The sequence below is a fragment of the Phyllostomus discolor genome, chromosome 3 (genome assembly GCF_004126475.2).
Source record: "Phyllostomus discolor isolate MPI-MPIP mPhyDis1 chromosome 3, mPhyDis1.pri.v3, whole genome shotgun sequence".
Lineage (NCBI taxonomy): Eukaryota > Metazoa > Chordata > Mammalia > Chiroptera > Phyllostomidae > Phyllostomus > Phyllostomus discolor.
This window is the reverse complement of record NC_040905.2, coordinates 36,726,257-36,749,210: the sequence shown is the minus strand read 5'-3', so window position 1 is coordinate 36,749,210 and position 22,954 is coordinate 36,726,257. Positions and strand designations below refer to the sequence as shown.

Genomic DNA, 22,954 nt, shown 5'->3' with positions numbered 1-22,954 from the left:
ACCTAGCAGCCACTCTGGGCCTCCAGTGGTCCCCAGGCTAAGGAATTCTCATCTCCTGGGCTTGTGAACAGGGAGCTAAGTCATAATTACAAACCAAATCCCCAAACTGAAGTATGTGGTCCTTTGACAGGGGAAAACTGATGTAACCTCATCACTTTACAGTATTCAATAACAACACATTTTAACTCACTGGGACTGGTAGAATTGTGATAAACAAAAAATATCAGTCACATTTTTAATGTGACTAAAATATTATTTTAATACTAAATTAAAAGTAGAAAGGACAAATGAGCTTGAGTCACTACCTTTAATTCTTCATGACCTGTAGAATGAGACCAGAGAGATAACCTGTAGACGAAATCAAAGAGTTTCGTAATACACTACGAAAGAGTTCTTATTTTCAATAGGAAGCCAGAGTACATTTATTGCCTTTAATACATCTGATGATCAAAACAGAGTCCAAGAATGGTGTACATAAAGTCTCTGAGTACAGCAGCAGACTATAAATCATAAACATGGTGCTTTGAAAAACTCTCTATATTATCCTTAACATTTGAAAGCCAGAATTTGCTACTGGTTTACTCTAGAATTCAGTGATGTATGCATTTCAATGATACTCTAAAGAAATGCACAGGGCCCTGTCTCATGTGGCTCAGTGGATTGAACACCAGCCTGTGAACCAAAGGGTCACCTGTTCGATTCCCAGTCAGGGCCCTGATGCACGAGAAGCAACCGTACATTGATGTTTCTGTCCCTCTCTTTCTTCTCCCTTTCCTCCTCTCTAAAAATAAATAAAATCTAAAAAAAAAAAAAAAGAAATGCAGAAGGATTGAAATGGTACCTCTAATACCAAACAGACTGAGTTCCTCAAAAACAATGCACTGTTCTTCACTTACCAGGTGAGTTTTCTTTGGCACATAAAATTCTTGCCATAAGCATAAATGTAAATACTTGTGTATGTGGTAGACTAGTAAGATAATTACATACCTTTGGGGCTTAAATACATCTGGTGTCACATCACACCTTAGGTATATAGTTATTTTATTTTGAACCACTCACTCTAGAGAGTAATTACTCATCCCATAACACGGTCATAAAAAGCAGAGCTTACTCAGTATTTCATCAATTATACAGCATAGGTGGATTTTTATATGGCACTTTTATAAATCAAATAATCAAAACATATACCTTAATAAGTTAAAGTGCTAAAATTATGACAAGTTATATAGACTTCCTAAGCTTTTAACTTGTGACAATTCTACATAGTAAATAAACAGAAACTGCTGCAGACAAACCCACTGTGGAATAAAAGTTGAATACACAGACAGCTCAATAATTACAGGACAGGTTACAAGTGGCAGCAGGAATGAGGCCACAAGAAAGCAAATGTAATAGTAGACATCTTATAAGGAAGGACAATGTTCTGGCTTTACTGTATTAGCCAGTCAGACTACACACCCTTACACTGCCTACTCCCAACTGAAAAAACTTAAATCTTGGTATCCTAAACTAGTGGATTAAACCATCTCCAAATATGTTCCTTTATATAGTCTCATGGTTACACACGAGATAGAATAAGGAGACAGGAAAGACCATGGATGTTGCCTAGAAAGGCACATCTTACATCTAATCTTTCCTCACCTGCAAACAAGAGGAGTTCCCAAAAAACAAGAGCTAAAGAAAATATTAAGGCTTGCTCTAAGAGTGGCAAGAGTCTTTAGGCTAGCTATAATTTAATAGTAAGAGAATGTCCACAGCATTTCAGCAAACTGCTAAATCTCTCCTCCATCAACAGAGCTGCTAACACAACCCACCAGCACCCACAGCCGCCTTCCAGTAACAGTGCTGTGTGCGCCTCAGCTGCCTCACAGAGCTTCTATTATATCAATCTTCACTTTGAAGTATCTTCTACATACACTGTCCCCAAGTCTCCCACTAAAATTAAGGAACCCATGAAAGAGAAAACGGTAATTCTTTCAAGTCAAACTATCAATGTCATCAAATGCTGTGAACCAAACCAGCAAAGAAAAAGTCATCTTCAACTGAGTCTAGTAACAGCTCTGAAACAAGAAGGTACTATGGGTCATATATCCATTACAACTATCATGGAGAAAAACTAAAACAGCTCATTCCAGAAATTGTGGAAACCTGTTCAAATGTCAGGGAGCTGATTTTGAGTGGTGTCAGAGACCTAGGAGGTAGGCCTCTGAATGGTTTCCTTCACGCACATCAGGAAGACAAGCTGCCCCTACCAACGCTTAGAAAAGAAGGTGGTACAGTAAAAAGATCCCACTCAAGAGCTAGTGGGCCCAGGTGCTACTAGACAAGTGACTTAGAATCCCATGTCTCTTGTTTCCTCAGGCACAAAATAAAGAGAATACTACCTTCATCCCAAAGGTAGTTGCTCTCTAAAGGACGCGTGACTGTGCTTGTAAAAGAACAGAACTGGTTCTCAAAAAGTGGTGGAATTATGGACTGACGCTATATAAAATAGTAAATAAATACTAGATACTGGAAAAAAGTTCCATTGTGTCCAAGATTGCTTTAATAGTTAGAAATAACTTTATATGGCAGATAATTGTTTAGTATTTCTTACATGCATCATCCTAGCCTGCTACTTTTGAGTTCAATTAATATAAGGAACCAGAGATTAACATGATAAAAAAATTAAAAGATTGAAAAAGCTCAGACAAAATGCACAAAGTAACAAATAGAAAAAAATGTTGCACAGAGACCTGCTGTGTCGCACACCATGACCCTGTACACAGCTCTGCCCTGCCCACTATCATGGAACACAACTGCTCGTGCAAGAGAAAAAGGAGAGAACTGACCCACACAAGTGGGCAAGAGTCTCCTGTTCTAACTACACACACTACCATACTCTCAAAACTTTTGGTTATTTGGGTTTCCCCACGGAATACATGACAAACAAATTTCTCAGACCGTATCATATAAACCCATATACAAATACAATTGACCTTGAAAAGGGAGCTTCTCAAACTCTTCTAAGAAAGTTCCTGTTACAGCAGAGATGCATGAAAATGTACCTTTGAGGAATCTAGGAGTGGCCCAAAGCAGCCACAAACACCAAACTGGGCTGTTTTTCAGACAGACACATTCTTTGTGGGACAGGGGGTAGATGAAACCACTGAGTAAAACCAGTGCCTCTTCCTGGAGAGTTAGGAAAATATTTCCCAAGTAAAATAACCATGTCCTTCATCTATTTGTTCAACAAGCTTTCTCTGAAAGTCAACTATGTGCAAAAGGTTGTAACTAGGAGCCGTGGATACAAAAGTACAGACAGATATACACACACATTCTAATGGAAGAGACCATCAACAAATGATTGAGGTTACAAAGGAGAGAGCTCTTTGTTGGATTTCTCTCAGCCAAGTTGAAAATTAAGTCATGAACTAGGCAAAGAAGAACATTCCAAGCAGAAAAAAAGAACATGGGCACAGGCAACTGGCATGGCAGTCTAGAAGCAGCTGAAGAGAAAGGGAGAAAATGTGCAAGAGGCAGATGGGGGTCCAGGCCAAACAAAGCCAGGCATTCCACACCCATGATGACTTTAGTCCTCCAAGCAAAGGTGAAGCCACTAAAAGTTCTCCACAGGACTATAGAAGCAACACCAACTTGGCCCCAATCTGGATTATAAGAGCTAATCCCTTAGTAGGAAGACAGCTACTGGAGGAGGCAGGGAGACAGTGAGGGAGTACAGGGATTGAGAGAAAAAGGACTCATAGACATGGACAACAATGTGGTGATTACTGGAAGAAGGGAAATATAAGGGACTAGATGGTAATGGGAGAAAACACAATGAAGATTACATTAAAAAACCTGGCTGGTGTGGCTCAGTGGATTGAGGGCCGGCTTGCAAACCAGAGTTCGCCGGTTTGATTCCCAGTCAGGGCACATGCCTGGGTTGCAGGCCAGGACCCCAGTAGGGGGCATGCAAGAGGCAACCACACATTGATGTTTCTTTCCCTCTCTTTTTCCCTCCCTTCCCCTTGCTCTAAATATAACTAAATAAAATGTTTTTTAAAAAGAGACTTTCTCTGAAAAACATAGAAAATTTTAAAAAAAGCTGATCCCTACCTGCCCAAAATTTGAGATGATTACACTCTTACAAATACATGAAAGTCCACTCTTCCTCATGCATATGTGTATATATACACAAAGAGGGAATATATGATAAGAAGAAAACCTCTCTGAGACACATCAGAAGTACAAAAAGGCCACTAACAGGCCTTTAACTGGATAGCCAGAAAAGAGTGTGGAGTGGGTAGTCAGGTCACAACAGCAGAGCTTTTCAAGGACAAAGGTTTATGAGATCACCCAAAAACAGAATTAAAGAAAAAATATATACAGCCAAGATTTCAGAGTTCAGAGTAAGTTCTAAAACTTTCTTTCAATTAAAACTTTTTCTGAATACTTTATTTGTAACTTTTTAAAGTATTTTTATTGATTATGCTATTACACTTGTCCCATTTTTTCAGCCCTTTCTATCCCTCCTCCCTGCACCCCCACTCCCACCAGCCTTCCCCCAACTTAGTTCATGTCCATGGGTCGTATATGTAAGCTCTTTGGCTTCTCCATTTACTATACTATTCTTAACCTCCGCCTCTCTATTCTGTACCCACCAATTATGCTTCTTATTCTCTGCACCTTTCCCCTAATTCTCCCCCTCCCCCTTCTCACTGATAACCCTCCACATGATCTCCATTTCTGTGGTTCTATTCCTCTTCTAGCTGTTTGCTTAGTTTTGGTGTTTAGGTTCAGTTGTTGATAATTGTGACTTTCTTGTCATTTTACTGCTCCTATTTTTGATCACTTCTTTTTCTTAGATCTAAGCCCCTTTAACATTTCTTGTAAGGGCTTGGTGATGATGAACTCCTTTAACTTGACCATATCTGGGAAGCACTTTATCTGCCCTTCCATTCTAAATGACAGTTTTGCTGGATACAGTAATCTTGGATATAGGTCCTTGCCTTTCATGACTCTGAATACTTCTTTCCAGCCCTTTCTTGACTGCAAGGTTTATTTTGAGAAATCAGCTGACAGTCTTATGGGAACACCTTTTTAGGTAACTCTCTGCTTTTCTCTTGCTGCTTTTACGATTCTATCCTTACCTTAATCTTGGGTAACTTAATTATGATGTGCCTTGGTGTATTCCTCCTTGGGTCCAACTTCTTTGGGACCCTCTGAGCTTCCTGGACTTCCTGGAGGTCTATTTCCTTTGCCAGACTGGGGAAGTTCTCCATTATTTTTTCAAATAAGTTTTCAATTTCTTGATCTTCCCCTTCTCCTTCTGGCACCCCTAGAATTTGGATCACAGGAGTTGGAATGTTTAAAGTTGTCCCAGAAGTTCTTAAGCCTCTGCTCATTTTTTTTTTGAATTCTTGTTTTTTCCTTCTGTTCAGGTTGAATGTTTATTTCTTCCTTCTGGTCTGATTTGAGTCCTGGTTTTCTTCCCTTCACTGTTGGTTCTCTGTATATTTTTATTTCACTTTGTATAGCCTTCACTTCTTTATTTTACAGCTGTATTCACTCATTTCTGTGAGCATCCTGACTCCAGTGTTTTGAACTCTGCATCTGATAGGTTGGCTATCCCCTCATTGCTTCGTTTTTTCTGGAGCTATATTTCATTGAGGCCATATTTCTTTGTCTTGATGCACTTATGTTGTAAGAGGTGGAGCCTCAGGTATTCACCAGAGCAGGCCAATCCACTTTGCTGCCTTGTGGCAATGTATACGTGGGAGATGTCTTCGAGGAACAATGTTATTTGCTTGCCTCTTAGCTGACTTTGTCACTTTCCCCACAATCCACAAGCAAATTGTACCCTTCTAGTGCTAATTCCCAGGTGGGTGGGCTTGTATACATTCTAGGATCCTGTGGGTGTCTCCAACCAACTCTCCTGTGAAGCTAGGAGTTTCTCCTGCCGCAACGACCCCCACAGATTTTTACAGCTAGAGGTTTTTAAAGCTTTAGTTTTCTGCGCTGGAACCCTGGGCTGCTCAGTCTGTCTCACTCCCCAGTTGTTCCTCCCTGCTTTTTCACACACATACGTGGGCCCTCACCGGATGCCCATCTCCACCCCTCCTGACAGTCTGGATGAATGTTTCTTCTTTAACTCCTAGGTTGTTGGACTTCCATATAGCTCGATTTTCTGGCAGTTCAAGTAATTTTTTTTTGTTTTTAAATTTGCTGTTGTCCTTAGTTGTGCAAGGAAGCAAAGTGTATCTACCTACACCTTCATCTCGGTCAGCAGTGTCTATTGGTAAATCTTCAAATCAGGAGGAAAAGGTTAGTCAATTCTTTTTATTGATTCAAGCCCCCAAAAGAAGGAAATGTAGACCTTAGTAAATAGTAATGTGGCTTGAGAAATTCAGAAAATGTATCTGCAACTGAGTATTTATTTGTATCTTCTTCCATCTTCTACTTGCCCATGATAAAAATTCAGGGAAGCCCAGACACTAAACCCCAAGTGACTAGGTTAATACACAAACTCCATTCTATTCCTGAATGTCACTGAAGTGATCTTAGCCAGGCCTCTTTCCAATGAGCTCCATTCCACTTTAGGGAGAATAATTCTAGAGTTCCAAGTGAACATAAAATTCATCAATAATCAGGGTCAAAAACAAGGGAGGCATTAAGACATTAAGTTCATATCAATTTATTAGGAGTTAAAGAAGTTAAAGTGAGACTTTGTTGGATAATATATGTTCTGTTTAGTTGCACTGGATCAGGCAACAATTACAATCATAATAAAATAGTAACAGATTAATAGAATAACAATAATATCACCATGTGATTAGCAAATGATACTCACTGATGTGGCTAACTGCAAGTATCTAAATGAGCAGTACCTGTGAATATCAATCTATGGTTAAAAATGTACAAATAGAAGTTTATCATTAACAAAAACATGTGCCCAAAAAATTAACATTAAATAAGAATTTAGCTCTGGTTGGTGTGGCTCAGTTGCTTGGGTACTGTTCTGCAAACCAAAAGGTCACAGGTTCAATTCCAGGTCAAGGTCACATGTCTTGGTTTAGGATTCAGTCCCTGGTCAGGGCATGTGCAGTAGGCAATCAATCAATGTTTCTCTCCCTCACTTTCTCCCTCCCTTCCCCTCTCTCTAAAAAATAGATAAAAAACTTTTTAAAAAAATTTTTAAATTTCCATGTCATTACATTGTAAAAAAGGGGGGAGGGGTGCAGGGAATGGGAGATGGGGAAGCAGGGGGTGTTGGGACACATCACAATCAAACCAGTAGATATTGCGAATCTTTAATTAACGTCTTCCTTTCCATGTGAATGACAACCCAGACAGAAATCATATATTTTTTATGTGAAAGATATTGAATGGGGCCAGCTGATGAAGACCGGAGATAAGCCAAAGGTCTCCTTTCAATCTTAAACAACTCCTCCGTCCCTCCCTTTCTCCCTCTCGCTGTTGCTCTCTCCCTACACAGAGGCTGGAGTGTGTGCACATGAAAACACAGAACACAATTTTAAACAATTTATTAAATGCCCCCTTCTCTCTGAAATACAAGATATAATCTATATGGCTTATCATCTGAACTGGAATACTTGTAAGAGTAAAAATTCATAATTACATCAAGAAGAGAGGCATAAAACAAGAATGACAAGGCAAATGGGAACAAGTGGGCACTCAATACCTGAATTAACCCATCTCTCTCAGGAACCAATCATTGGGAATATACCCTTATTGTTAAATGACTATTCAAAAAACTGGTTGGATTATATCCCCTTTTATGCAAAACTGAGTCTTAAGCAAAGCCTATCTCCAAGGAAAGCCTATCTCCATCAGCATTTTGTAAACCAACTTAATAAACCATTCCTATTAATTAGTATCTTTTCACAATGTGTAGATCTTGTGGGATATTTTCAAATTATATGTGCTTTGCAAGTCATCTGAAAAAACAGTTAAAAAAACTAATTGAATTTATTTTTGCCAGTTTCTTTAAAAACGTGAATGATCAAATAAAATGAAAAACGATGTCTTGATTCCTCAGGGGCATTATAAATCAAAGTTATTTCCTTGAGTAACCCAAAAGTATTGTTCTAAATGGGAATGCCCAAATTATTTTCTTTTTAGAAGTTGGAACTATCTACCAGAAATTTAAAAAATGTTTTCAGAACAGCTCTTTGGCTGATGCTAATAGTAAGTTAAGAAGCTTGAAGAAAAAGTCCCTTCAAAAAAGTAAGAAAGAAACCTAACATAGTATCTGTAGAAGTATACTGAGGATAATAAACCAAGTCCTAAAGACCAATCTGCTTATCTTGTTGTCATTCCCTACTCAAAATACCTCTTAGAAACTAACTTATGCAGCTCAGATTCAGAAAATCAAATAAAAATTAGAGCTTGGAGCTACTGTTTTCAACTAACAGAATTTCATACAAGCACTCACAATGACTGGCTTATAATCTAAGTCTATCATTCATTCAAGTGCCACTGCAATGTCTACTATATACACACACTACACAATTAATACTATATAATTGGCTGGCCTGGACATACAATTTGCCAGGATTTTTTTTTCAATCTAGCAGATTCATTTTTCACTCCAAAAGGGGACCTTGTATTTAAGTACTCTTATTCTCATCCCCCAAATAACACTCAACATACGGGAAACTTGAAATGGCTCCGTAACAGTATATGACAGAATATTTTTACATTTATTTGTTAGCACTTCATGTTTTGAATTGTTTTATAGCCAACCACTGCTCCCTCTATCAAAGATGCTTAGAATCCTACAAAGGGATTTGACTTGGAGTTCTAAGAAACTATCCATTTCCTCCAATTTTTACATCAAAGGTGAATTCCACATTTGTGTTCTCAAGTTTAGAAAAGGTTGTGAATCAAGCCAGTGTCAGTCTCTGCAACAACCCCTCACAGAATTTTTAGAAAGTCTATCTACTTTCATTGGAAGAAAATCAGATTCTCTAAATGTACTTATTTACTATTTTACTTTTTTAAAAAATAGTATAATGGTTCTAGATTCGTCAAGTAAGGCTTCTTGAAAGAGTCAGGATAGAGACACTCCCAGATTTATTAATAAATAAGGCTTCTTGAACGAGGTGGGTTCAAAGCTCAATTCTAAATGATTAAAAAGTTAAACCAAAAGGAGAAAACTAGTTGCTCTACAATTAATTGCACAAGATCAAAAATGGAAATGGCAACTCAAGGAGTGAATTTTTTAAACTGGCCTTTTAGAGATGCAACAGTCAGTACATCCCTAAAACCACCATAAGAGAGACTGTCATCCAGTTAACTTTCACAGATTACATTCTGAACTGTTGCTACCTTTAACAGAAGAATGGTGGGAAGGGGAATAAGTAAAAAATAAGTTTTTATAGAACAACATTAAATAAGCAGCCCAATGAAATATAAATTCCTGAACTGAAAGTAGGGGAAGAAAAGAACCCTCTATATTCAAATGTGGCTACTTGAATTTGTGCTTTTCTGAGTTTAACCCACCACCACTTAGCACACCACTCACTACCTTCCTGAAACCCCAAAACACACACACAGTTTAAAAACAACAAACCATATCATTATGTCAAAAATTAAATTTCACAGAAGAGCACAGAAGTTTCATGATTTATCAAAATCAAAAGACAACCCACTGCTAAGCTATAAGCTACTAATACCAATTCAGACATAACATATAACACTGAATTTTGAATAAACTCACAGTCACTGGCTCTGATATCACCAAATTTTGGTTCAACAAATCTAGTATAAACTCTGCAAACAAATTATAAAAAATAAATGAGCATGAAAAATCACGAATGAAACTTAATTTACTGTTGAAACACGAATTTTTTTAAAAATCTGTCCATTTTAAAGTACTTTAACATAAATTAATGTTAAAATACTACTTTTTAAAAAACTGTTTTCTCTACCGCAACAGTCTTTTTGAAAGCAAAAATGCAGTACTATCCAGTATTTTGGAATTCCCTGCTATTTATGAAATAGCTTAAGACAAAATGCCTTTTTAGTAAGTTGCTAAGAGAGATCTGTGAAAACTACAAAGAAACTGCTCTGACAAGTTCCAATATGGAACGTCATTTGAGCACTTTGCTTGTAAGGACTCTAAACAGCAATAGTCAAACTACCTTCTGGGCTTTGGTTTTAATTAAGCTTGTTATTTAAGCTGGAGCTGACATCTTTTACAAGACTCCCCTAAATAAAATCCATATTAAATTAAGGATCCAAAAGATAGTCACCTACCTACTACCACCCAGGTTACAATATTATATGCATATTAAATTTTACATACATACATGCACACCATCTTCAGAAACATACATACATACATAGATGAATGGCTCTATCTCCAAGGCACTTTTGGAATGCCTACCATAAGCCTCTAGATACCATACAGTGTAATTATTACACTGTGACATAGCTCAATATAGTTGATACTGTATCAATATTCTTTCCCTAAGACCTTCTGATTATATTTCCTAATAAAATGTTTGGTTTTACCCTAAGTAAAGAAATAAAAGGTACAGAGAATACGGAGTACAGATGGCAGGTAGAAAACAGACAGGGGGAAAGTAAGAATAGTATTGGAAATGTAAAAGCCAAAGAACTTGTAAGTATGACACATGGACATGAACTAAAGAGGGGGGATGTGGGTGGGAGAGGGTGTGCAGGGTAGAAGGGAAAATGGGTCAACTGTAATAGCATAATCAATAGAATGTATTTAGAAAAAAAAAGAAATAAAATATTCTTGGATCAGTAACAGCAAGCTGCCCAATTTGCTCTTAATCCACAATGTAAGAATCACTTTAAGATGTAAGAATTTAAATGAACTGTAACATCTGCCTCCTGTAAGCTGTTAGACCAGCAATTCACCTTTTACTAATCCCTCACTTTACACTTTTTTAAAAAAAATTTCCTTTTCCGTTACGGTTGACATTCAATATTATTTTAGCTTCAGGTATCAGGATAGTGATTAGATATTTATGTAACTGACAATGTGATCCCCCTGATAAGTCCAGCACCCATCTGACACCATACATAATTATTATAATACTGCTGACTATACTCCGCATGCTGCACTTTATATCCTTGTCACTATTTTGTACCTGCCAGTTTTGTACTTCTTAATCCCTTTGACTTTTTCACCCAGACTCCCAACCCTTCTCCCATCGGGCAACTATCAAAATGTACTCTGTATTTACGAGGGTTTTTTTGTTAGTTTGTTCATTTATTTTGTTCTTTAGATTCCACATATTAGTTAAATCATATAATACCTGTCTTTTTCTGACTTATTTCACTGAGAATAATACCCTCCTGGTCCATCCATGTTGTTGCAGTAGTAAGATTTCATTCTTTTTATGGCTGAGTAATATTCCATTGTTAGATATATACTACATTTTTATCCAATCATCTATTTACTGACACAGGTTGTTTCATATCTTGTATTGTCCCTATTGTAATCAATGCTATAATGAACACAAGGGTTCACATACCTTTTCAAATTAGTGTTTTGATTAACTTTGGATAAATACCCAGGACTGCTGGGTCATAAGGTAGTTCTATTTTTAATTATTTGAGGAACCTCCATACTGTGTCTCATAATGGCTATACAAATCTGCCATCCAGTCAACAAAGCACTAGGGTCCCCTTTTACTGCATTGATTTACTGATGACAGCAATTCTGACTGGTGTGAAGTAATATCTCATTGGGGTTTTAATTTGCATTTCTCTGATTAGCAATGTTGAGCATCTTTTCCTATTATCTATTGGCCACATGTATGTCCTCTTTGGAGAAATGCCCATTTGGGTCTTCTTCCCATTTTTTAATAGAACTGGTTTTATTTTCACCTTATGCTGTCTTACTTCACAAAAGTGTATTCAGCAGAATTCGCCCAATGACTACCTTAAAGACAAAGTGAGAAAGAAAAATCAATTTGATTCTATTTCTATTATTTTGGCCAATTATTTTGTGCTATCTTAAGAAAGCCATCAGATCAATACACTAACTAAATGTTACCCTGCCATCCAACAGATCTAAGTACATTATACCACTATTCACTGAATAAGTGGATAATTACCATCTTTATTTCTATTCATATTTAGAGTAGTCCATGGTACACTAAAAAATCACCCCTAACCTACCCTCAGCTTTTCTGTGTGCCACAATAGAGAGAATATAAATACCACTAGGCTTAACCAAATTCCTTTTCAAAGATACAGGTTCATATTATGACATTCTTTTTGTTTCTCTCCAAAATTATTCAAGAACAAATATAACAATTTTCTTTGTGAGTACAACTGATAAGTCCATAAGTTCATGCGTGCATCTGAAAGTTTGAAACTCAGTGTGCAAATACAGTCCACTTAATATGGACTTTAGTGTACACAAAATCTAGACCCAGATACTGACTGATATTTCAAACTAAACCTAGCTGCTTCCTACCACAATAAACACTGGACTTTTTTATTTGTTAAGTATATTCCTACAGCAATAACCTAAACACGCACAACTTTGTTAGCAAAGAGAACATTGACAACTACACAAAAATCAGTACATGTATTTTTTTAAATGTTTGAAGTTTATATAATTATAGGTGTTTTAAAAACACCTATAATTATATAAACGAATTCAGACTCCACACTTCCACAGCAATGGCAACTCTAAAGACGCCCAAGGCATATTAAATTAATCAAGTAAATTTCACATCTTTTGGTGCCGCCACAAAACCAAAATGGTCAAGCTGGGTATAAGACTGACCTGATATGGCAATCCTTAAATCTTTCTCCCATCAAAAATGTATAGTAGTATGACTAGTAACAAAAATGAATCCTTTCTAAAAAATAAAAAAATGCACATGCCACTTTGAAAAACTGAGGTAAGCAGAATATCACAGCACAGAGTATGTCTGAAAATTAGTTTAGTTTCATACCTAAAAACTTAGGTTTTTGACACTTGCCAACAGTCCCACAACATGCTGGCCCTGTGCCATTATGGCCTAGTGCCAGCCTGATGTACAGCCAGGCTAAAAATAGCAACCAAGTAGCAGCTGGAACACATAGGTCCTTGTGACCTCAACTTTATTTCCCTAAATCAAGGGAGATTAGAGGGAAGGGGACAACTTCAGGGATAGAAAGGAATGGAATACATTCTCGTCATTGGTACTTCCTACCTCTTTCAAGTTCTTGCCTTTTATCCTACCACTCCCTCCTACTTGTCTCTCCCCCAACACCCTTCTCCAAGTCCCAAAAAGGAAGGGAGAGAGGAAGGACAGTAAGGGAAAGGAGGGAGGGATGTGGAAAATGGAGCCAGGAAGCAGGTTGGGTTCAGAGGTTATTCCATCTCCTGCCCTCAAGTCCTACTTGACTCCATCAACACAAAACAGTCATCGGTCATTTCAATCCTCAGCTTTACCATGGGTCTAGAGAAAGTACAGAAAGCATAAGACAAAAGTAACACAGGTGATAACTGGGGGAGGGAAGAAAGAGAAAACTAGTAAATGATGCCAAGAGTACAAAATCTTAAATGCTAAGGAAACTTAATGCTTTTAAAAAACAAAAAGACACAGGGCAAACATTAAAAAAAAAGTCCTTATTCACATACCACAATCAGATTATAAACTTCTGGCATTAGAGTGTTAAAGGTTTATTTTATGGCAAATACTTATAAAATCCACGACCACCTTCTTCATAGAAATGAGTTATATAAAGCAGTAGCAGGATGCATAGGTTCAGCAGTAACAAACACAGTGCACTACCCTTTCAACTTCTGCAGGTCTTTACCAAGAAAGATCATTAACACAAAGAAGAGGATCCAGGCGCTGCCCTTTATACTATAATTATAAAATACCCATACTTCATGTATAAAAATGCTCATCACTGTCAGCAAATAGTTAACAGGTACAACGTGGCACATGTAGCATTCTAAATTGTATTGTGTGTTTACAGTAAGTACAAAAATTTAACCTTGCTTCTGTAGACTCATTCTACGTCACAGGTGGCAAACACAAGGCCCGCAGGCTGAATCCGACCCTCCACCTTGTTTTGTCCAGCCCAGCACCTTGTTTCTACCTGGGGGCAGCGCAGAGCTCCTTGCCTCTAGTTAAGGAGTAGTTACATTTATACAGTCCTAAAATTACATTTGGTCCTTGAAGGCAACCTCGAGGCTGATGTGGCTGGCCCCCAGTGAAAATGAGTTTGACACCCCTGTTCTATATGCTATAGTGCTATGTGTTCTTAGGCACTTTTTTCTGTACAATACCTCCCAACATTATGGATCTGACACCAATTAACAATGAAAAATGTTTTAAACAGACTGTTAAATAAGCCAGGCCCAGACAATGAGTCTCCTGAATTTTAGGCACATTAATTCACTAAATAAGCTTCTTCCAATTTATCTGATCAGCTTATTCAGTTAGTAAAAGCTGCAATGTACCAGCAGGTTCTACTGAATCCTTCCAATTAACATCCTTCCAATAAACTATCTCTAAGAATTTTTATCTTTTAACCTCAGTAAGAAATTTCTTAATAAGAAATATTAAGATTAAAAATCATAACAGTTAAGGGCCTTAAATAAGATAAATATAAAATTTCTTTAATGTCGTTTGAGAAATTACCTTCGCTGCATACATAGTACAATTAGATCTAGCCTACATGTTGTCTTTCAAAAGTTAAAAACTTCTGATGGAAGATAATTAAAGGTCACCCCACACGACCATACTCCAAAGCTGAAATTACTCATAAAAGGCATTTTTAAAATACAGGTTTTCAACTCAAACTTTAAAAATATACATTATAATTCATAGCTATGAATACAATTTAAAATCCTGGCCACTGTGAATGACACTCTAGAAAGTAGCAAGAGACTATAAACCTAAAGATGAACCTTTTTTAGGTTCACTTTCTTTCATGATGATGCATCACAGACAGTATTAAGGTTAGAGAGGAGTTCCTGTCAGATAGGTTGTATCTGGCTCCAAAATTTACCAGCCTGTGTGACCTTAAGCAAAAATTACTTGTGCCTTTTTCCTATGCTTCAGTTTTCTCATCAGTAAGATGAAAAAATAGACGTACCTCACAGGGCTGTTAAGAAATATAAAGTACTTGGAACAGTATCTGGCACATGGTTAATTACGATGAAAGTGTTAATTGCTATTATTACTATTAGGAAATTTTGTTGCCTTAGTAATGAGGCTCACCATAAATCATGTTCAGCTCACTGAAGAAAAGTCCCAAACCAAAGGGGCCTTTAAAATTAGAGAGATTACTAAGTTTTGAAGCCACATCAATTACATGAATGAAGTGTATCTAGAGGTTATGTGTGTACCATTTATTGGTGGGAGGACACTGACAACAACAATAAAATTTGTACAACAGGTCAAATAAAGACACTACCAGGTAAGTTTCATAAACACATTAAATTCAGAGCAGTTGAATTTCTTATCAGGTGGTGTTCACGTCTGCAGAAGCACTTAAACTTTCAGTAAATTGATTATTACATGGGTGTATGCATATTTTCATATACATTCACATAGTTCCATACAGTTAGCAATCATAACTTTTCTTAAACTTAAGTCTCATTTTAAAACATCTCTACAATTTCTAAAAATGTCTATAAATGGTTCACATTATCATGTATTTAGTATGCTAGAATCAATGCTTTAACTGAAGCCATTAGAATGTGGCCTAAAATTAAAATGCTGTCTAGAAATACTTTTATAATATTCGGAAAAATGTTAGCAAATAATCTAACAGTCCAGTCAATTTATATTCTAGAATATTTTTCTGATTTCTGAGACTTACCAAACATTTGCAGCAAATTAAGAGGCAGCCAAGTAGTGGAAAAACAGACACAAAATTAACTTTGCAAATTACTCAACATGTCTGTGCCTCAGTTTTCTCATTAGTAAAATGGAAGCAGCTGGAATTGAGATTATCTTTTCATCCTGAAAATCTACATAACTCTGCAAGTCCGTAATAGCTATCACGCAAAATATTTCATAAAAACAGCTTTATCGTGTTAGCATTCTTTATTTTAAGAAGAAATGGAATAGTGCATCTATACTCAGAGGTCACTGGAACATACTCAAATGACATCTGGGTTCATTTGTCTCCTTTTCTGCTCACTTGTGACATCAAATTAGTTACAAATACATAAATATATATATGCATGTATATTAGCTGACATAAAATAATTACTCAAGAATTCCACGAATATAAAATAGCATAGGCTTAACAACAGTTTGCTTCCTATCAGCTGAAAGTCAATCTTTCAAAATGAAAAGCAGATTTTGCACTGCGTTCTCTCCAAAGCTTGCTTTACCTACCCTTTTTAGATGAAAAAAATAAAGGACTAGTCCTATTTTTAAAGAAGTGAAAACCATGTACAAAGCATATTCTCAGCAGAACACAAGGCAAAGAAAGCAAAAACTGGAAAAATACTCGTATTTTTTAAACAAATATAACCAACACATTTTATTTTTGAGACTCTGGCCAGGATTGGGAAAAAAAGAGTCACTTTTCATGGGGAAAGACTATGTAACATTTTTCTTCCAAATTACCATTTGATACTTATTCCTCAGAAAGAGACAGAGTCTTCCCATCCATTTAAAGGAGGAAACAGCTCATGTTTTCTAATTTACAGTAATCCCATTTAGTTAGATATGTCAAAAATTAATAAACCAAGAAAATTAAATTAGGCTTTTTTGTTGTGAGAAAGCACCATTCTTCAAATTGTATCAGAGTTATCTGAAAGGTAACTAAAAATGGTTTTGCAAGTTCCATGTAGTTCATTACCATTTACAAAATAGTAGCCTATAATCTGCTTTGTTTCTAAAATGTTTATACTTACCTATAATCTGCTTTCTTTCTAGGATATTTGTCCTCTTAAAATAATAGCTGAAGGTCAAAAGCAGTTCAAGTTTAATGATTATCCTATAAAAATTTTCAACACTTGAGTCTGTTCTATCATATGTATATGTAAGTAAACTTCTGAGGTAAAAAACTCATTTTGCATCACTAAGGAAAATTACTTTTCAAACACAAAAATATGAAGCATGTAAGGATGTAGGATTAGTATGGCTCCAGTAGTGTAATTTTTAAAAGGGACAGCTTTCTTAAAAGACGACATTAAAAAAAAAAACCTTTTAAACCTTATCTATTTCTTCCTCATATAAAACCCTCGTTTTGTTTTATTTAGAGATCAGATTTCTTGCTTTTAAAATGATAGTCACAATTAAGGAGGCTGCGTTTCAAAGCCAAATAAAATTGAATGTCCATTGTGTCTTCTGAAAGGGAACACACACATGCACACGCACACAAATATAAGTGACCTAAAAAGACAAGAATTTTTCTAAGATTTGTATTACAAAAATATAAGCTTCTAGTTTTATGAAAAATCCAACCAGAAAGCAGACATAAAATGAAAAGTAAGCTTCCCCACAAAACCTTGCCCATTCACTTAACTGCCCTTCTCCAAAAACACCCACTATTCAATGTTTTAAACAGAATTTGTTTTAAGCAGAAGGTGCAGCATATTTTATGAACAATTGGCTTGTTTTAAAATAAAATATTCAGGTCACCTTTTCTTGCCAGTATGTATAAGTCTACTTCAAGTTTTTCCATGGTTGCAGAGTATTCCATGAGTACTTCTGAATCAGTTCCCTTCTGATAGACGTGTAGATGATTCCAAGCTTTTCAGTATTGCAAACCATACAGCAATGAGCATTGCTCACTGTACAGAACACCTTTGTGCACTAATGTTAGTATGTCTACAGAATAAACTCCTAGAAACAACACAGAAATATTGTGTCAAACAGCAGGGAAGCAGCATCCTCTTCTACCTCCTTCATCCATTCTGAGTACTGCCTACCCATCTTGTTAGTTGTCATCAATGTGACAGAAAAAGATAGCATGTTATTTTTACTTGTGTCTCTTTATAAGGGAGGCATGTTATTGTGTCTCTTTGTAAAGTGAGGTACATTTAATCATGTGCATTTCTCTGTGAAACATGTTACCCATTTTCTACTGGGTTTATTCATCTTTTTTTTTTTTAAGAATTTTTTGGAGTTCTCTGTCAGCCTTCAGTCAAACATGCTAGATGTACTTGCCCCAGTTAGCTGTTTAACTTGGTTTATCATTGGTTTTTCAGTCCTGCACAAATTTTTAGGCATTTTACACAACTGCATTTATGTACCTCTATTTACAATTCAAATTTTAGCTCATATTGCAAAGTTTTTTCCCAGGCAAAATATTGGGGAAATTTTTTTATGTGACTTCGAAATCATTACTTAGATAACATCAATAATATTTACACACAAGCATCTTTAACAATAGCTCCAATACATTGTCACTTAACAAAAATAAGCCACTATCCTTCATCTAAAACTTTCTATAATCAACTGATGGTGAGCTCTGCATCAATTAAATACTGATTACAACTACCACACCAGAAATTTATTTCCTTTGAACGTCTCCTTAAAATCTAGGAGTTGAAAAATAACTACCAAGTATGTTCGATTTCCAATAAGTCTCAATTCTCTGTCCCTCGATCCTTAAATAATCTTCAACAGCGTAAATGTAAAATAAAGTCCAAGAACTAGATTTTCCCTACTGTAGCTATAATTTAATCATCTCTACAAAAGTCAATGAATACTCCCCATAGAAACTTGTAATCTTGCAATACCAGAAAATTGCTTATGATGCTATCAACACTGTACTTTGTTCTTTCCCATTTCAAGTTCTGAAGCAAAAAGAGTTCTACCTCAAATCACAAAATTATAAAATAAGCCTCTTGAGTTAGTATACCAATTCAAACCACCACTCAGAGCTAAATTAGATGGTTAATCTAGCCACTCTCCATCAAAAAAAAAAAAAAAATGGTCATACATTTTCTATCTCACAGAGCCAGCTCCCAGGCATTTAACAGCCTTCCATCTCTAAGCTGACTGGCACAAGAAACGCAACTTGGAAGTGAAGAAAATCAGCAGAACTAGGTGTAGGGCAGGGAATATTTTCCACAATTTCTGCAGCTTAGCATGAATGCATTTCCTAAAAAGTGGTCAACTCTTCAAAACTGTAAGAAGCATCATCCTACCTCACGTGAACCAATGCCAACTCCATTCAGTGGTCTCCTTCCCCTTTGGGGACTATTCAAAAAGTTACTATTTTCTTTTACAACTCACCCAGGCCTCTTCACTGATGAAAGCAGGCAAAGACCACGCTGTGTGTCTGTCTCCGAGAGAAGATTGCATCTTTTATTTATCACTCTTTGGCTTTATTTTCACAATGAATTCCTGGTTTAAATGCAATCAGCCAAGAAACCCTCCCTGTGTGCTCTCCTGTCATTCCTCATTGCTCGCAAGCAGAATCAAGCACAGAAGGGGAAGAAAAACCTCAACGTTGCCAGCCAAGCCATAAAAATTCGCAAACTCTAGCTGGCTATATTGAGAACCCATAGATGCCTTTCAACCCATTCAACCAGGCAGGAAACAAGAAAAAACTTGAAAGAATGTTAATTAGATTTTTTAAAAGGTAGCCTCAAAAGTTGAACCCCGTTTAAGACAGAAGGAAAGGGTGCTGAACCTAGAAAAGGCAACATTGGGGGATGTCTTTGGAAATAAATGACCATGCAGAAAATCACATTTGCAGATTGTATTACAATTCAAATTAACCAGACACGATAAAACAAATCTGAATTCTCTCCTGGGGCCCCTATCCAGACCTCCACCTAACTCCCAAAGATAAAAATAAAAGGGCCTGACTACGGAAAAGAATTAAAAATCAGAGACTGGTTTTTCCAAACCTCTTCACATTCGTTAGGTACCCTGTTCACCGATACAATTTAAAGTACACAGTAATAGGAGAGTGAGGGAAAAATATGCTACTTGCAATCAAGAGAAAAATATGGGGAGGGGATACTTTCACTAATAAGCATTGTTCTTTTCTGTCAGCTCAAACATCCCCATCGCTATGGCTGAAAAAGCTATCTGCACAAGGGGAGAAAAAATTAAAACCCTAGGGTGGGGTTAGGGTGGGGAAACGGGAAGCTTTTAAACTCGGTATTTGAGAAAACTCTCAATGTCTGTCAGAGAAAGGAGAGCTGTACAGCTTTAAATCACAAGTCCTCTCTCGCCTTTGTCAAATATCTTCTACTTTACAAGCCCTGAAAAGAAATAGAGACTCTTTTGTTTGGTTTCCCCTTTTCGGAGGGTGACAGAAAACTGAAAGGGGCACAAATAAACCTGAAAATCGGAACAAAGTGGGGGGTCATGCCCGGCTGCCCGGCGGCCGCGGCAGGAGGGACGCGGGAGCGGCCACGGAGCCCCTCGGTCTCGCGCTCCTGCAGCCGCTGGCAGCGAGCGTAAAGACGGTAACTGCTCTTCGTCTCGCACCGAGCACCGGGCCACCCAGCGCACACCAAACTCAGGCGGCAACAGCCCCCAGGCACCGCCGCGGCCCCGAAGAAAAGGGAAGCGCGAGCCGCTCCTTCCCAGACTCGCGCCATTTAATTCGGGGTGTCCTCGGGGCAAGAGATCCCTCAGGAGAGGGGTACAGCCCACCGCCCCCTCCCTCCAGCGCTGCTCCGAAACAGGATAAATGGAGAGAGAAAAAGACATTTAAATCCTCGGGCGGGCGGCGGAGCTTGCTTGGGCCAGACCAGACGCCGCAGCGACCCCGGAGCGTCGCTGCCGCCAGCCCGTCGAAGCCCTAAGAGCGGTCGCCAAGTGGCATGAAAATGTATTCCCCTCCCCTCAAAACGAAGAAGCGGGGAGGGGAAAGAGGAGAAAGAAAGAGGAGCGAACGTCAGACAAGAGGAAAGAAGAGGGAGAGCGTAGCCTGGCCGGCGGCTCGGCCCCGACCGGCATTGTCTGTGCGGCCCGCGCCCCCTCCCCCGCCCCGCACGGCCCCGCCACACACCCTACGCCAGAGCCCGGCAGTCCGCCGGCGCCTTTGTCCACATTCAACCCCCCTAGAAGCGAGCAGCTCTCCAGGATGTGCTCCTCGGGAGGTGGGCGGGGAACGGAGCGGGTCCCAGGCACCCGACACCCACCCCGCCGACCCCGCCGCGGGGCGCGTCCTGCTGATTCATTTCCCACTAGCGCTGGCCCGTCCGGGGAGACAGAGGGCGGGGAGGGGCGGGAAGGAAATGGGCGCTCCGCTCGAGAGGACCGTCCGAGCCAGTAAGGGCATCGACCAGGGGTACGGGCGCACGCCGGACTGAGGGGCTGACCAAAGGACAGGGGGCACGCGCCCCGCCCCCGAGGGACTGACGGACTGACCGACCGGCCCAAGGCTGCCCCGTGACTCACCGACTTGCAGGACGTTGTCGACGCAGCCACTCTCCAACAGCGCGATGCCCCGGCGGAAAGGAAGCCGTGTCTCGTCGCCACCGTCCGTCGCCCCGGCGGCCCCCACCGACGGGACCCCGGCCCCGGCGGCCGAGGTGGCGGCCGGCGAAGACGAGGAGCTGCCGCTGCCCGCGCCGCCCGCACCACCGCCCGCGCCGCCGGGGCCGCCGCTGTCGTCGCCGGGGCCGCCCGCGGCGCCGCTGCCGGTGTTGAAGGACGAATACATGCAGATCTCCCGCTCGCTGCGGGGAAAGGACCAGTAGACGATGCGGCGCTGCACCGGCTCCGGGATGCGCTCAAAGCGCTCCTCCACGCGCTGAAACGGCCACTTCTCCGCCACCTTGCGCGCCGCGATGTCCAACAGCGACTCGGGGCTCTGGGTCTTGCCCGGCGGCAGCAACCCCAGCGCCCCGCCGCCCCCGCACACAGCCGCAGCCCCACCGCCCACCCGCGGGCCCGGCCGACAGACAGAGCTGTAGCCGCCACCCGCTCCTCCGCCGCCGCTGCTGCCGCCGCCGCCGCCGCCACCGCCGCCGCCCGGCCGGCAGCACAGCCGTTTCGCGGGAGGAGGCTGCTGTCCGCGCTCCGCCATGACCGCGCCGCTTCTAACCCAACAGCGGAAGTGCTGGGACCCTATAAACGGCACAAGGAAGCGCGACACGCACACGCCGCCGCGACGCCACGCTGCCATCTAGGGCCCGCCGCTCCTTGTACGGGCACAAGAGGTGGGGCCTCTACCGTGACGTCAAGGCTTAGGCGGGGCACCAATAGGGGGAACCTAGGGCCAGGGGCGTGGCCTATGCAAATCGCTGGGCAGAAACATAAATAGAGCGCTCCGCTGACACGGGGGTAGCGGGGGCGGCGGGGTTGGGTGCCGGTGGGTTGTGAGAATGTCAGACTTCCGTGACGCGGTGGGGCGGGGCTCAGGTGGGCTTCCCGCGGGAGGGGGCAGGCCTCTGGACCTGGCCCAAAGTGGATGGGTCTGTGCGCCCTCTTTACTGAAGTTCGCCTTCCAATTCCCTGCCTCTTTCTGATGTCCCGCAAGTGAGGGCGCGCCTCGTAGATCGCTGCGGGGATGGAAAGGGAAATATAGGGGGATGAGCCCAGAGAAGAGTTCGGGCTAAGTGGGGGGCGGGGCCCGCGGGCCAAGGCCCCACCCCCGGGTCAGAACTAGCCCGCCGGGGGAAAAGCCTCTGGGCGGAGGAGGCGCTTTCAAAACAAAGAAATGCGGCGTGGAGCCCTGGGGACGGGGGTGGAGAGGAAGGCGGAGGAGGTGCGGCTGTAGTCGCCCGGCTGTCCGCTTCCCCTCCGACTAGCCCGGGGGAACTCCCCCCACTTCCAGCCGGGGCTGCGGCAGCGCGGGGGAAGAAGGCGGAGGCTGCGCTCGGCGGCTGTTTTCCAGTTCACTTTTGTAGACCCGGGTGAGGAAGGAGAGCGCCCGCTCCGCTGCCCAGCTTGGCTTCAGCGCACGCAGCCCCGAGTCCCACGTCCGCTCGGTCCCAGGGACTGGGCTGCTGGCCGAGCTTGCCAAGATGTCCGAAAACGCGCAGAGCGCTCGAAACCTACCCCGCAGCTGGGCTACACGCTTT

The 22,954-nt window shown here is 40.5% G+C and overlaps 1 protein-coding gene across 1 annotated transcript in view; it reads right to left on the bottom strand.

The window, feature by feature from the left end:
* Positions 1–21,970, bottom strand: part of ZSWIM6 (zinc finger SWIM-type containing 6) — a 186,175-nt gene extending 164,205 nt beyond the window's left edge. Inside the window, exon 1 of the mRNA XM_028505947.2 lies at positions 21,327–21,970. Coding sequence (XP_028361748.1) covers positions 21,327–21,957 — 631 coding nt within the window. The 5' untranslated portion in view covers positions 21,958–21,970. The remainder of the gene's footprint in view (positions 1–21,326) is intronic.
* Between the last annotated feature and the right edge of the window lie 984 nt (positions 21,971–22,954).